This window comes from Lampetra fluviatilis, chromosome 8 (assembly GCF_964198595.1).
Source record: "Lampetra fluviatilis chromosome 8, kcLamFluv1.1, whole genome shotgun sequence".
Classification (NCBI taxonomy): domain Eukaryota; kingdom Metazoa; phylum Chordata; class Hyperoartia; order Petromyzontiformes; family Petromyzontidae; genus Lampetra; species Lampetra fluviatilis.
The window spans coordinates 13,397,690-13,414,762 of NC_136282.1; the positions used below are offsets into that span (position 1 = coordinate 13,397,690).

General features: G+C 43.5%; 1 protein-coding gene across 1 annotated transcript in view; it reads left to right on the forward strand.

Moving 5' to 3' along the window:
• The window catches only part of AMBRA1 (autophagy and beclin 1 regulator 1), a 102,660-nt gene that overhangs the window by 60,752 nt on the left and 24,835 nt on the right, over positions 1 to 17,073 (forward strand). The window contains exons 14-16 of the mRNA XM_078859385.1: positions 9,171 to 9,281; positions 11,256 to 11,444; positions 14,954 to 15,108. Coding sequence (XP_078715511.1) covers positions 9,171 to 9,281; positions 11,256 to 11,444; positions 14,954 to 15,108 — 455 coding nt within the window. The remainder of the gene's footprint in view (positions 1 to 9,170; positions 9,282 to 11,255; positions 11,445 to 14,953; positions 15,109 to 17,073) is intronic.

The following is a 17,073-nucleotide window of genomic DNA, read 5'->3' on the forward strand; positions in this document are numbered from 1 at the left end:
GAGCTAACCTTTGACAAATGTGTGTTTCTAGATAAGCACCAACATGGATTAATTCCTGCCTCTTATGAAAGGCATGTTGGAATTCGCATCGTATCTGCTTTTTATCAGCGCATTAGCACATATACGCAGCTCTGGGGCACTTTACCCGTATATAATGCGTTCTGAGTCCCGCATTTAGGGTTTGCATTCGTGAAAAAAAAAATTAGACTTCAATTTATATGAAAAATAGAAATGAGGATTATATTTCTGAGAAATATGTTCCTTTACGATACATTTCCATGAAGATGATGTCCAATTACTATTAAACGCTGGAGAGAATTCCGTGCCCGCATTGGTGAATAGGACATTAACTTTTTTTTACAGATTTTTTTTTCTCTGCAGGGATAGTGCAGGTGTGCGCTCTCACGGCAGGTGATGGTCTAACAATTTCCTGGTCATGAATTGTAATAACTGGAGCGGTGTTCATTCTTTATTATTTTTTCATTTTTATTCATAATGTTGCTATTATAATTACATAACCCCCTTTGCTCATGTTGGTATTTTATTTTTTTCTGTCATCCTATTAAAAGCCCTGCTTTTGCAAATGTTACAGCGCTCTTTTCTGCTCTCTCTCTCGTTTGTTTTACAAGGTCACCTCAGGTCGATACATTTGGATAAATTCCCCCCTGTCCAAATTTAATGGAGAGCTCCAACAAAGTTTGAACATTTGCAAAACTTAAATGAGGTCCCAGCAGTTCGTTTGGCCCGTGGAGGAGAATCGTAGAATTCCAAAGGACGCAAAGTTTACATAAGTATTTTTTTAGACACATCTTCTGTGTCTACCACAGCATTATCATCATCATCAGGCATCAGCCATGATCAATCCGCTGCTGGATCAAGGCTTTCCCAAGCCATCGCCACCCATCGTGGAGTCTGTGGATCTGCAATGCGCGTAATCCACCTTGCGCCTGCTGATTTTAATTGTTCCACCTCGACGGTGGATGCAGTCTCGGGCGCGTTCCCTCCTTGGGCTGCCACTCCCTCACTAAGCTCAACCGCCGGCCATCGTTGCTTCTAGCTACGCGTCCTGTTATATCTATATGTATGTTCTCTGACCCGTGTGATCCTCTTTCTTTCTAAAAGTGTAATTCCAAGCGTGCACTTTTCCACGCTTTGCATACTTTTTAGTTTTTGGTCATTGTTCTATGTGATTGACCATGCTTCTGATTAATACTATCCAAGCAAGTTATGTCTGTACGCTGAATACAAACGTTCCTTTTTTTAGGCACAACGGTACGTTTAGACACGTTGAGGCGGCAGGGTGGCGCAGTGATAACACTTGGGCCTGACCGCTAGAAGGCCCTAGGTTCGGTTTCTGACTCGGGCGTCTTTCTACGTGTAGTTTTTATGTCGTCCCACTATTCTGCATGTGTTTCCCCCAATTTCTCCAGTTCCACGTAGGAAAAAAACTCCAAAGTAACTAGAATTGGCGAAATATCGCAATTCTGCAAAACTACCTATAAATGACACATTTGGGATTTCGCATTGCAACATTGCCCCTGACTGAAAACTTGGCAGGACCGTCCTCAAAAAAAGTCATGAGACTTGCTGAGGCTGTCCTGGGTTAAACAAGTAAAATAATAATAATACAATATATTTTTTATTTTTTTTATTTAAAGCTTTCGTGACTGCAGGGATTCATATTCTTGGTTCTTTCGGTAAAGTCACGTAAAAGGGAAATAATAAAATAATATTAATATAAAACAATAAAAAAGTAATATTGTTTTATATTTATATTATTTTATTATTTCTCTTCTACGTGACTTTACCGAAAGAACCAAGAATATAATGTTTTCATTATTAAGATTACTTTTACAAAAGCACTCCAACCTGCTCTCATCTCTCTCCTTTATTTAATCGTTTTCATCATTTCCTATATTACATTTATATTGCTTATAATCACTGTCATCAGCAAATTTGAGACGATTAATACTTTTTTTAAATATATTTATGCCCTTGTTTCTCCAATCCAATAAAAAAAAGCCTACGTGTTAAACTTAAAAAAACTAATCTTAGAAATGTCGTTGTGAATAACTTTGAAAGTGTGCCTCCTTGTCTAATGTTCCTAAGATACACTTCGTGCAATGTCAGAGTATCTGTCTTAATTCCAATTTTTTTATCTCGTACCTACCAATCTATTCATTAACGTGCATTTCAATATTCCTGTCTATCCAGCTTAACAGTGTCTTGCTCCTGGTGTAATATAGCCACACCTTTAACGCAACTTTGGATCAAATCTGTAAGTGACAAAGTGACTCATTGTCACAAAAAGATAGTTCAGGCTGGAAAGCCATGAGTTTCAAACAACACGCAGAAACGTCTACAAAAAGCACCCGGCCTTTGCGCTTTATGCAAAACCATCAATAGCGTCTGTAGAACTGCATTGTGGTCCTCTTGTTTTAAATCGCCATCAAAATGTTCGTAAATGTGACCGACTGATGGGCAGCAGCGGGACAGATAGACAACTGCAGACAACTTTGGGTGCAGGCAGAACAAACAGTCGGGGTCTGCACAACCCTTTAACGTGTTATGTTCAGGACACGGTTAGGCTGGCATGCCGCTGCTGGTGTCATTTTCGTTTGTACGCGAGGAGCACATAAGTGGAACGGGACTGATTCAGAAATGTGATTGCGTCTCGGGTGATTTAGCCAATAACAAATGGTTGTCCCGCATTATTGCAGTTTGCAAATTGTATGTTTGTTTTTGTGAATACGTTGTATTCCTATTCCCACACCGACTTTGCCTTTTAGACATTTTCTCCAAAGCAGCATTCACAATTGCCTTCAGTCATGTCATATAGCAATGGCAAGCAATCTAATGTACTGGTTGCTTTGTTATATACGAAAGTCTGTTGCTGTGTCTTGCTTCTGCTGAAAGACCCAGCTACTGGAAGCGTATGCTGTTCATATGAAATAAATGGGATTGGAGAAGATAACTCCACTCGAAGGGATGATGGTCAGTGGTCAAGATTAACAACGGACTGGCAGTCAACATATCTGTGACGGACAGGTATCTTGGGGGGTGAAGGATCGATACAGTTAGCACGTGGATGGATCGTGAATTTCGCAGTTCTTTTAGAGATTCTCGCATAAGGGAGCCTTCATCCAGCAGTGCATTAGTCCTGGCTCATGAGGATGAGGTTGTATTAGATGATGCCTTCACTTCAATTTGTAAGTCAAGATTTAGATGATCCTTTTCAGAAATAATTGAAAGCTAGGTAATGTATATAACAAAGTACGCTGTAAATATTTGTTGTAGCATATTTTTTGCCACCAAATATATTTAGCGTTCCATTTTATTTTTTTATTAATACTGCAAATGAAACAGTCATCTGCTGCGTTATGAATTGTATCAGCCTAAAACCGCATTCTTAATTAAACATGCATTTTCTTCTCCATAGGTGCTAAACAAATGTCATACTTACCTTTGATTAGATCTTAAGTAACATTTGAAATTCCATACCTTATATTGGCATTCGTATCAAACACGAATTGGCAAGGAAAAGACCACCTTACGGTAGCCCAGTAAAGCGGTTTCAAATTTCCTTTACTTTTATATAGATAGATAACTTTAACTTCTTTCGCACCATACGTCGCCAACCGTGCTAATCGTAAGTGAAATAATGGAACATTTATCTTAAGTTCGTCTTTGGAAGCCAATCTCAGACCCCCATTGCTTTTGAGGTCACTCGCCTGTTCCTGGATGATATCACTTTTTTATGTGAACATGCCACACCGGGAGACTTGTTCCCATGCCGTGTCGCGTGGCACATACCTGCAGATAAGCTTCGTTAGATGAAGCGAAGATGCAGACTTGCCCGCAGCCAGGGAAGTGAGGGCAGGCATGCTGTGCTGACGAGTTCATTATCCAAGAGAGAAAACGCCAAAAAACCCAGGAGTGAAACAAGGATAAAAATGCAATTCCATTTGCGATGGAGATTGAAATTTTGGGACACCCGATGGCAAATTTGCAAGCTTATCGGCTGTAAATGCCTTGAGTTAGGTGCATCACACCAAGTTACACGGCTGTTGTTATTGCTGAACACATTGTGCTTGTTCAAAGGTGCCATGTTTTCAGAAGGTTATGTATAAACGTATGCTTTGAATGTACTGCAGAACTTTATTGCCAATCAACAATTAAACTTAATGGGGGTACCCCAGGGTACCATAGTACCCCGGCTCTCGCATAATGTCCGTGATGCAGTCATTTTTAGTCTTTTGATGGTCGGCAATGCGGCAATCGACTCATCTCGACGAGCTGTACACATTGCACTATTCAAAGTTGAATTTTTCGATAACGGATTTTTATATGCTAATGTTTGGCAAAGAAGAACAGGATCGATTTCTGCCCCGGAGCCACGCCCGTTTTCTTCTTGGGACGCCAAGGTTTTCGCCTTCGGTGCCGCAGCGGTGTTCGAATCCACCATCGCGTCATTTTAAACAAGCTGGCGTTTGTTCGAGCGGGTGGGGACTGCTTGCTGAATCGGGTCGTTGATCTGCGAGCTGATCTCGCTCGCGATTTCTGAGTAATATAGCGGCTATTCCGGAGGAATAGAAAAGTACTTCTTTGGGAGACAGAGCAATTTCTTCATCGTCAGGCTGCCGACAGGAGTCGTCGGCAAACGGTTTGATTGCAACGTCCTCTGCTCGTTCGTGTCTACGTTGTCGCCGAACAGATCATGTAGAATCGATCGACGGACGAGTTCGACATTCTCCTGCTTGATCAGCCGGACGTGGACGACCTCGCTGTCGGGCGTCGAGCTGAGGTGTCTCATCTTAACGAGCCCTAAATCGATCTCAAAAAGTAGTTAAACGTGTAGCGGGTTGGCATCTGCTTGAAGTGCTTCTTCAAAATCGCGTATAGAATGGGCATTTGGAATCGCGATGATTAACCAATATCGCCTTAATACTGTTGACGCGTCGTTGACGGCCTGCACGATGGCCATCGGGGTGTAAAAGTTCTTACCATTCATCGCATTGCGACACGATGTGACGACCCGATCGGCCTGGTATGAAGTATAGCAGAACGACTTTGCTGTAGAACAATAGTGAGAGCATCGCAAAGAAACATCATCACCAGCTGCGACTTGTTTTGGCCGACACAGTTGTCGAGAATAACGAGCAAAGTGCTTGGCATCATGCGGGCCGTCTTCATGGTGAGCAGCTTCATGTGGTACAGTGCGTCTGCACAGTGCGTCTGCATCTTTTCCTTGTGCGCACTCGTCGTAGAAAATGACGTTGTTGGCACTGCTCGTGTTGTCCGCTAGGACGAAGTTCTCGACCATCAGGTTGGAATGGAAGTAATCCGCGGATGGGCGAATGTGACCGTAGTGCGGCATGGCGAAGCTACCACCAAAATCCTCAATCTGGATAGTGGGAAGACCGTTCAGTTCCTGCACTGACGGCAGTCCGCTCGGGTCGACGCCGGCTGCGTCGTCGTCGTCGTCGTCGTCGTAGTGTTTCGGAATGACGGTGTCGGGGACAATCTGATCAGGAGCGTGTTGTTTGACGTACTCCTTGACAAATTTGGCCACCGCTCGGCGCTGGCAGATGGCGGCGTCGAGATGCATGTTCTTCTCCAGCAGTAGGCGTTGACGTTCGTCATCCGGAAGATCCTTGCGTTCGAGCTGGATATCGATTCGAACGCAGCAGTCGCAAATGTCTTCGGGCTGTGTGCGTCAAGCTAAGACCGGGATAGTACATGTGGATGGACTGAATTCATCTTGTAAAGTACACGACACAACAGTCCTGGGCCTCCATCTTGACTTTGGAACCGCCGACAGGGATGATCGAACGAATCTCATTTTCCGATGGCCCTGACTGGATCATGTTAATAATGATCTCCTCAGACTGCTGCCATTCCGATCCATTTTGGATGGTCTCCATCGACGCCCAATCATTCTGAATCTTGTTAATTGCTTCTTGACCCAGCTTGGCGGTCACACGCTACAACGCCGTCATCTTGCGAGTGCACCGTTCACGAACAATGCGACGAGGCACGGTCTGCTGCGAACCACCGACACTGCCCATCTGACGAATGCTTTCGATGCTGGATGACTTGGACAATTGTGAGGACACCATCCCGGAAGCCGATGATGTGCCCGTCACGAATGTCGCCGCTTCTGCCGCCGAAGATGACGAGCCTGCCACCGACGAAGAGGCACCTGCCGCAGAGGATGCAGCTCCCGCCGCTGATGCTGACGCGCTCGACATGAACGCGAGGATGTGCTTCTCCCAGCCAGTCGCGATGAAGTTGGATTAGAAAGTCTTTTGAAGTCCTCGATCTCATCGAGAGCGCTGAGAAAGGCAGATAATGGCCTGGATTCCCAATCGCCAAGATCCCACGCGAGCACCTGGTGCATACGAGCGTTCAGGGTTTCAGCGCAATCGTCCTCGCTGCGTTTGGACATCGCGGAGTAGCACTGATTTCGGATTGATTGGTACCCGAGTCGTGGAGTTGAAGTACACCCCTCGAAAAAATAGTGTCCCAGATATAATTATTTAATTGCCTCGGCCATTTTGTATTATTTGGTACCCTGGGGTACCGCCATAAGGATCAATTCTAAAACTAGGTACCTATTTGGCTTTCTTGCAACAATAAAAACATCTTGTCGTTATTTTTAAAACCTTTCGGTAATCCTGCATGAGCAGTGGTACACAAGCACGCAAAAAAATATTTACTTTCATAAATAACACTTACAAGGAAAAGTATTTAATGATAAGTGACGTTTCGGGAAGTGATCTTTCACAGTGCATTGAAAGGGCAGAGAGGTGCCTCTCGCTTATTGTTTGTTATTTCTGTTTTGGACAAAACCATCGCAAGTATTTGGGTTTTTAAAAATATATAATGCATGCTATTTATACCAGTCATAACCATCAATAAACCATAGGGTCCCACCCTGTCCACTTGCCTTTGTAAGGCTGAATATTTTACTCTGTATGGCATCACAAGCCAACATCATCTCTTAGACTCTTCACAAACGATCAGGCCCCCTTCATACCACCACCTTATCCGAAAGCCCCGGGGTAAATTGAATACTATACGCTTCCTCAAGGGGAGAGCTATTACGCCTTAGATTGTTTTTTTTGTTGGGGAAATTTGACATTAAAGGCATTATAGGCCAGCAATATAGGAAATTAGTTTTATTGTTGTGGTATATTGTATTTAAAGGAAGGCTTGCATACTTATGTAAAGCAATCCTTTGCTTTTTGTAAGTGCTGATAGTAAACATTGCATCAAATAAAGCTGCTGCTACCGAAAAAACATTGTAAAATTACCTTGCCTATCTGTTTAATTTATTATTACAGCTTAGAATTGGCTCTTAAAAATGTCAAAATGAATTATGGCCGGGCTGTTTGTAAATAATCTGAATTGTTGATGGGATTTTAATTCCTTTTCAGAAGGATACACATTAAAGTCTTGAGTCATGCGCATAAAAGTGCAATTACCTCGGATGCATCAAACCGATATGGATTTCATGATCGCTTATTTGGCATGCAACAGAAATTCCAATTTCATTTTCTGGATATGCCTTCCCTTTCATATAAAGAATAAGTTTGTCTCAACATGCATCCACATCCTCTGGTTATTTTGGAGTTTACCTTTATCACTGAAATGTTCTATGAGCTTGATTATTTGCTTAATAGATTTTTACGTTTGTTTTATCGAGAAACGACGATACATTATAACTGTTGTGTTGTAAGGACTAAGGATGGCTGAGTGGGAGTTTTTTTTGCATTTGCATTGTCGTGAAGGAATCTCCGAGTTCAGTCCCCAGGCTGTTGTCTACAGTGCCAGGTCCACTTCCATATTCGCCAAAGTACCAATAGCACTGGTCTTGCACCCGAATAGAGAAGGAGGGCACTGCTGTGTATAGCACAGGGCTACTATAGGATTTCATGTCGAGCCCCGTAGGCTGCTTAAATTCTGATAAAAGTTTTGTTATATAATTTGGTCCCAATGGCAGTACTCGGCACATTGCATCCTTAACCGAGATTCAGCGTTTTGAGTCCGCTGCAATGAGGCTTCTTATTAAAAAATATCTTATTTTATGGAACCATAGTGCCTCTGCATCGAGACTTTGTTGAGAGACGTGCGTGATGAAAAGGGCCTCATTAATCTATCTCTTCTGGCAGAATCTGGCGGTTACAAATGCCGTGGCACAGAGGCATCCTTAGTGAGAGTGAGGGAGCCGAGGCATAGGTGCGTGGGGAGAAAATGGTTCTCAAGAGAGCCTTTGTTAGAGGGGGGGGGGGGTAGAATTCTACACTCGGATGCATATGCAAAATATCTCGTGGGAGGGCAATCATTCCCAACCAACTTTCGGGAGGGCGAAACTGCCCCATTTCTGGAATTCCACTCTCGAGCCAGTCCCCATAAGACCAGTGCACATAACCGGCCGTGCACTAGATCCAGTCTCCAGGCCATACTTGTACTTTTGCCGTAATCGTTCATCCCGTCACACGACCTTTTACATCCACTTGAATTTGCTTAACTTTCCTCCGTTGGAAAGGTCAAAAGGTTTGTGTTGATGTACAGTAAGCATTATCTTGAGTGAAATCCCTGAGGTAGCCCTCTCATGTGCGTTAAAATCAACGCGTCCCGATGTTGGCCAAACATGTCCTCTTTGTGGTCATTTTCCTCTGCCCATCTCTGAATCGGTTAGGATGCAGAGCTGCTGTGGTTACCTTAAAATATTATTTATCTTTATGATGAGCAGATTTAGATGTTAAGCCAATAAAGTGGACTGTTTTCAATGCCGCATCAATGAAGTGTCGAACAGTATGAATCTTAATGTGACATGAGACAAACTTTTTTTTTGTATGACTAATCAGCTCTTTGATTTTGTTTTACATGACTCTGAGAGTAATTATGTTGTTTGCTGATCCTCCCTCTTGGATCACACCACATTCCCTCCACTAGTAATTCTCTGCTATGTGGGTGTCTTATTTGCTGCTGGTGTCGCCACTCATTCATCATTGCTCATGGTCTATTCTCTACCATACTAATGCACGCATGTGCAATTACACTTTTCCGGGCAGTCACTTGAGGTGAATGTGCATTTATGATGATGATGATGCATTTCGAATCTGTCAAAATTTACCATGCTTTCTTGTTTTTTGTTGCTGCAGGGGCTGTGGTGGGAGATGGTCAGTCAGCGGTGGCTAACAACATTGCCGACATCACGTACCGCCTGCAGTGGTGGGACTTTGCCAGCTACAACCTGCCTGAAATTAGCAATTGTAAGCACCAATTCACAGCAGACACAACAACGACCGCATTCACCCAGGAGGATGCACCCTGATCTCGTCAGTTCGCGTGAGCTTAATAAGCAGCATTGTGCCTGGATAGTGCTTGGATGGGTGACCACAGTGCACAGCAGGTTGTTGTAGTCTGCTGTGAGGCTACGTGGCGGGCAGCGTAGCACAATACATGATAGTACTTTACTGCTTTGCCGTGAAGTATATTTTCCCACCTGCATTCTCGAATCCGCAACGGACCATTGTGCTGAAGTTTGGTTCATCATAACCCCCACTGCCTACACCACACTGGTGGAGGGTTCTTAGCCCGCAGTGGATCCACTTAGGCATGCACATGTAGATACACAATTCAATATTATGCTCAGAATTCCAAATTTTTACAATTAGTTTAGATCAAGATTGTGGATGCACCAAATACCTCGCACGTAATCACAGGTTTGCCTTTTAAGTTTTATCAAAGCAAAATTTATGAAAATGTATTTAGTACATGAAAATCTGCTGAGAGATCCTATTTTTTGGAGAGCACACTTGATTTGTTGTAAGAGTTAACAAAGTAGTGGGTGTATGTCCATTCAAGAGATTTTATTGGTCAAAATTCTGTTTTTGATGATTGTGCTGCTGGGCATAATACATGGATAACATTGTCTATTCTTCACGTGTTTTTAACTCTCTTTAAGTATAATGATCACAATAAGTACTTATTGAAGTCTTACATGCGTACAGCTTCGCTTGGCCTTACGGCAGCATGTACGTTGCGACTGCAATGCGGCTGTATGTCCCGTGCCATCAAAATACAAAACGAGCGTTGCGATGTCTCTTAGATTATACTCTCACTGTTGTCATCCAGCGGCTCATTTGTCAACAGGTCACAATGCTGCACCAGTCCCATTTGGGTGCTTATACCTCATTGGCCGAGTAGCCGCAACACATTGGCGAGATCGATGGCCGTGAGAGCAAATCTGTTTCGCGTAATGAGTGGCGTGATGATATGCGCTAATGGGCTGAAATGCAACTTGCGACGAACGATTGCACAGTTGTCATGGCAGAAAAACACTGGGCCATTAAAGCTATTTTTCTTCACCGTTCAGATGTTTTTACGTTTAATGAATGCTGAGTTCTTGGTTTTTATGCATTGATTCAACCGTGTGAAAATTGGACACATTTTCCTTTTGATAGACGAAATGTGGAACTTGAGTGCTTGCTCTATTTTAGCATTTTTGAGTAAAGTTGTTTATGCAGAACAGCCGCTATAATAATTGGCAATTTGGGGGTATACACCATGATTTCAGAATTCCATATCATTGTCCTATATATTTGTTTTATGTTTTCTGAATTTATAAAGAGAACTGCTTTGTAGAAGAAATAGCAATATCATTGCTTCAATGAGATTTTTTCTGAAAATGGCCTTCGGTATTACGTTGTGCCTTAAATATCCCTCCTGTATGTTTTTGTTCCATAATTGAACACTGCAGTTGCCATTTGAAGCATGTAGATGATAAATAATGAACATTTAGTAAATGTGTTATTTGTGCAATTCTTATGGTCGAAGGCTATCACAAAAATGTATTAAGTTCCACCAATCATAGAGTCTACCATTAGGGGGCAACGAGTGAGTGATTTTACCCAGTTAAGTAATATGCAGATGATTTTCACATTTTTGAAATTTGGTCTGTGATGCCAAATTTATTATCTTTAACATTCCATAGTTTAACTGACAGTCTATTTACATATGGTCACTTCATCTGGCAGTATTAATCAGGACGAGCACCGGGCTCGATGCGTAAAGCCTCTGCAACAAAGTGGAAAACTTGCTCCCCCTCGGCCATATCACGGCACTAGAAAAGAAACACGCATCGATGAAAAGTGTGTTTCATGTGCGCGAAAGTAAAATGCCTCGTCAGTCAACACTCTGTGGTGAACTCCCTCTATCTGACTCGAACGTTGTCTCTGCGGCAGCCAAAATCAACGTTCTGGTCACCAAGTGCAAGATCTACAACGACGCGAGCTGTGACATCTCGGGCGACGGTCGTCACCTGGCCGCCTTCGTGCCGGGCAGCCACCGGGGTTTCCCGGATGAGGGCGTCCTCAACGTTTACTCACTGGCGCCACACAACCTCGGGGAGGTGCTTTACCAGCGCCGCTTCGGTGAGGATTTACCGGTTGGCCAATCCAGCTTTTAGGCGACGAAACGGCGTGCGTAATGTGTCCGTCTGTTCATCATCTTCATTGAAGCGATGCGAGGTCGCCATTGAGACTGATAGTCTTGCTTTCAATGTTTCGCTGGGTCACAAAGTCATGCATTTCACATGTAAACTAAACAGTTGAAATACTATAACAAAACTCGTAACAAAGTGCAACATGGATGAATCTGCAATTAAATAGTGTGACAGCCAAAGGAGGGAGGGGGGATGTTCGCCGTGGAGATGGAGCGTTGAGATCAGGAACACAAGCGATGTTGACAGCCTGGGGAGATTTTCATCCAGCAGTGGATTGATTGAGGTTAATAATGTAGACATTGAAAATATAACACCTTACAATAAGATGCATTCTAGCTATTTTAACTGCATAGGGTACATTTCAAAAGAGCTTCCATTCAGAGTGACCAAGGAACAAATCTAATTAAACATTAAAAACTCTGGCAAAGGAATACTTTTGTTTTTAAATAAGAGAGAAGGAATATAATTATATCATCTGCAAGGAACTTAATAACAATAAAATAACAATTTAAACATGTGCATTTACTCTTGAGACATTTCAGGGATTTTGAGGCATATCATAAATCACAAGAATATAAATGTGGAATTAATAAATCAGATAAACGTTGCGTGGTAATTTGTTGGTGATCGCCTGAGAGAAAAACTTTGCCGATGTGGCGTGATGCCCGACTTTGATTTTTGTACCCCCAGATCGTGGTCATCCTTATAAAATAATTAGAATTGCCTGAGTGTGCTTGCTTTCTTTAGCGAACAAATTCGTTTCAGCCAAGAGGCGGCTACCACTTCTCTGTGGCCAGGCTGCTATTCAGTGTAGCTTTGGGTGCTGACATGGCCACGCTGTGATGCATGGAAGGGGTGGGTATTTGTTACGTTTATTTAATGTTAGATTGCCGTGCAAACCTCTTGTAGCTTTTATAAAAGTGAAGCAGAATTCACTAATCTTATTCGGCCTCAAGTGGACGGTTGCGGGTATCTTCTCTTCCAGCAAGGGACAAGTACGTTTTCTTAGTTAGCGCTTTATCGACATACGAAACAAAGTATATTTTACGTGACATTATTTGGTGATGCTGCGTTTGGCAGTGGTGCACGGATACATATAACAAAAAAATTCAACACTCGTCAATTTCACTCCGTGGCCTTGAAAAGAAAAATATATAATAGGTGACATTTCAGGGCTATGTCTCTTCTTTATATGCGATCAAGAAGGCCTATTGCTTGATATGCCACCTACTATATATTCTCACTTTTAAGGCCACAATATTATGAATGTGCAGCGTTTTTTTTATATATATACTTAGAGATTGTGGCAAAAATATGCACGAGGTTACGTCAACTTTTAAGGGATACATTTAATTCTGAGTCATTTGCGGGGTCAATATGAAGGTACGAAAGTAATAATTTCCTGTGACAAATGCGTTAAATTTCATGGTGCGGGCAAAAATGTGGACAGCGAAATTGCAGAGGTGTGCCTTGCAATGTGCTTTTTAGAAATCCAAATTAAACAAAATTCCCCTTAATAAATGTCTAAATTTGGCAGATTTCTAAGGAAGCAGATTATAGGCTGGGATCTTTTGACATCTTGGGTGAATTATGTCGGTGAACAAAGCTCGGGCCAGCGTGTGGTGCTGCTTCCGTCCCTCCTGCCCTCATTCCCACATCGCTCCGGCGTAATTAAAATTTTCCTGTGAAAGAGATAGAGGGTGAGGCAGGGGGGGTAAAAAAAAATCGCAAGCTAAAAAACACAGGGTTGCTTGCTTGGGCATAATTACGTAAAATGAGTTATGTGCGTGTGCTGACTTCTAACTGGAGATGAAATGAAAAAAAAGTTACATTTAAAACAAAAACACAGGTGATAAGTCTACTTTAAAGCGTGCAGAATTTTCACTTGCAATCCGGGGAGCAGATGTGGGTGTGATGTGTTACCGTGGCAACTGTTCAGCATAGCACATTGGTGCCACTAATGGTCTCCTACCTTTTACCTCATGTGAACCTTTTTTTCCCCCACACAACACTCTCACCTTTGCTGGTGCGCGCGACGCTGTGCGGTTAATTGTGCGCGTGTAAATGGGAGTACACGGCACGTGTCTTATTGTTACGCTTGTGCTCTCCGTTGGCACGGATGCGTATCGTGTAAGCGCACCTGGGTGCGCTAACAACGGCACGAGAGGGTTCTTACGTAAGTTGGTCGTGCAAGTCATTGGGACGAACCTCGGTTAAGGATAATCGGAGTTGTTGAGGCACGTAATTTGGAGGTTGCGCAATTAAGCAAAATAAAAGGCATTCTACCTAAATGTGCCGGGCATCCCAGCCCATCGTCATCACCACAAGCTTTTTGGCCAAGTTAGCAATGAGTATACTTGTGGTCGACTGCGTGTACATACACATTTTTATTACCAGTAATTATTTAAGATAATTATTAATTCATGGTCGCTTCAAATATTTATTGCTTGCAGGTGTATATACATTTCGATTTAAAGCTTTTGTGACTGCAGCGATTCATATTCTTGGTTCTTTCGGTAACTTCACGTAGAAGGGAAATAATAAAAAAAGAAAAAGAAAACAATTAAATTCTCAGGACTTTTCGATTGCAACACAAGCAATCATCATCAGGTGTGAAAACCACAGCAAGAAGATTTTCTCACCTGATGATGGTTGCTTGTGTTGCAATCGAAACGTCGTGAGAATGTTATTGTTTTATATTTTTTATTTTATTATTTCCCTTCAACGTGACTTTACCGAAAGAACCAAGATTATGTATATACATTCTTTCGTACATTTTTGGGATAAATGTTATAATGTTTAACCTTCTCCAGATCATATGGCATACCTTTTGCCCACTAGGAAAATAATTGCCATGACACTGTGCGAGACGGTAAAAATAAAAAACAATACCATTGAAAAGTTAATGTGTAATTTATACATGATCATTATATCCTTTATACGTGTTTATTTCCCATTGTTATTTTTAGGCATGCGTCACCGTCATAAGTAGAAGTCGCTAGACTGGGTAAAACATGAATCATTATTTCTCCACGTGAGTGTTTGCGAAGGCTGGTTGTCTACCAACTGACAGCCAGGTGATTAAATTCTATTTCTTTTCCATTTTTCCTCCTTGTAAACGTACGTTGCAATCCCCAGGGTCTTAGCCCCCGGTGTCGTCATTGTATCGCAGCCTCAGACTCTCCCGTTAATGGTTTTTGTCTGCGTATGCTACCTGGTTCTTATTTCCACTGCGCGCGCTTAAATATTTTGGCAGCCTGTTGCGGATTTCAGTTTTTTTTTTAAAGGTTTCCCCGTCATATCTCCTGACGGTTTTGTTTGCCCGGCGGAGCCTGATGAATGCGTAATATGTCCCGTCGTCCCATTGGGAAGCCCGGCGCGATCAAAATGCGTTGAGAATTATTTCTGTTTCTCCTACCCCCCGTGTTTGCCTGCCAGGCCCCAATGCCATATCCGTGAGCCTGTCCCCCATGGGGCGATACATAATGGTGGGACTCGCCTCGCGCAGGGTGCTCCTGCAGCCCTCCACCAAGCACATGGTCGCCCAAGTGTTCCGCCTGCAGCAGCCGCACGCTGGAGAAGTGTCCATGCGGGTAGGTGCCACGTGATATGCACGCGCACACACGCGCCCGTTTGTGTGTGTGTATGCCACCTTGGAATTGCACTCGGCCTCAAATGAGTACCTGGTGCGGTGTGTAAACATTGCCACTGGGGAGACAAAGGCGTCCAGGCGTGGTGCTGGCCACCCAGCCCCTCATGTGCCGTGCCGGCCTTCATAGGTTATCGCTAACAGTACTTGCCCCAACAGTCTGTTAGAGGCTACACGGGGGATCTTTGTCTTGGAATTGCACTTTGACAGAAACAGTAATGCTTACATTGGAGAGCGTTTACAGATAAACGACAGCGTTTCGACTGTTGTGAAAATTACATGTATGTTGAACTTCTTTCGCACCATACTAATGGGTGCGTAAGAAGTGCAACATATGCTAACATACCCTGTGGAAGGTGCGGGAGAAGGACAACAAACTAAATGTATACATGGGCTTCGGCAGGACATGTCGCAAGGGGGGATCATCGCCAGAGGGTCGAGACTAACGACGGAGTGACAGCCAAAGGAGAGACGGCATCTGACCGTTGATATGGGATATGGGAGTGATTAAAGCAATTGGTGTGCAGGTGCTAAGTGCAATATTACGTTGCAGGAACGCGAGATGGTGACTGCTTGGGTAGGCCTTCGTACAGCAGTGGATTGATCATGGCTGATCATGTATGGCTGTGTGTGAATAGCCCAGTTGGTGCCTGCTTGTTTATGCAAGCTTTAGTGCCCGCACGCTGTTTGCACACATCGATTGGAAAGTTTGCTTCATCGACACGTTTGCGTACAATTGTGGCGCACTGCCGGACACCCAATAAAATCTCCGTCACACACGTGCACACGCGCCCTCCAATGTACAAGCAACACGTGCACATAATGTGCACAAAATTCCTGCATTGCACCGTTATCGCTGGCAGCGCTTGCAAACCGGCACGTATACACTTAAGGGCAAGTCACAAAATTCATTTTTTTTAATGTACCAAATGTTCTCGTCTGTGAATTCCTGGCGGCATTCATTTTAAAATTAAAGTGCATGTCCCTGAAGTTTTGGCACGACCATGACCCCATGATCTTTACACGAAAACGTAATTTTGATAACATTGGCCTTGCTGAAGCATGCTCTTTTCGCATTGTTTGAACAGCTTTTTGTAAAAACCGCCCGGCAAACGGGCCCAAATTGGCAGGTGTGCTCGCTCCGCGGAAATCTCACCCGCTTTAAGGGGCTTGGATGTGCTCAATGAAAGCCACCTGCATGGTATGGGAATGAGCAAAGAGCGAGGCTTCTTGGAGAATGCAGCGCGAGGGAAGGGCCTGCAGAGACGATGGCAATAAAAAACAAAAAAATATTGATTGTGCATGCAGGCACGCGTCGTGTAAATGCCGTTGAAGAGGATGGCATTGTTTGGGGGAAAAATGCGGCCGTTGCATTCAAAGAGGTGGCGAGAAAAATTGCATGGGCGACCCTCGCCGCCGATCACATTAGCGCCTTGCACTCGCTCGAAGCGTGATGCCTGCGCGGATAATATCTGCCCACTTGAGGAGTTGCACGTTTCCATTATCCGGACCGAACAAAGACTACCCTCTCCTCTCTTTCCATTTATGTATTTTAGCTCTGATTTTGGAGTCCATGTTGCTGTGTTGGTGGTGCTGTTTTGTTGGGAAGGTGGCTCCAGGGAGAAGGAGGTTATAGTGGGAGAGAGGTAAGCAGCAGCGTGTTTGAGGCAGCCTGACTTGCCAGACTAACTAGGTCGCATGGGGGTGGAACGGGGGATAGCCCACTGGGTTCTATCGTTCATAGGTATTTCTTGAAGTTGCCGCTGGGAATATGTCCTCATTTTGCCTTCAAGTTCACAATAATGTTGGAGATGAGAACAATTCGGTTGGCTGTCCTCTTCACTCAGCCATTTGCGCTGCTTAATTGGCAACTTTTTACTGTTGGTGTACGGAATGTGAAAATTGAACA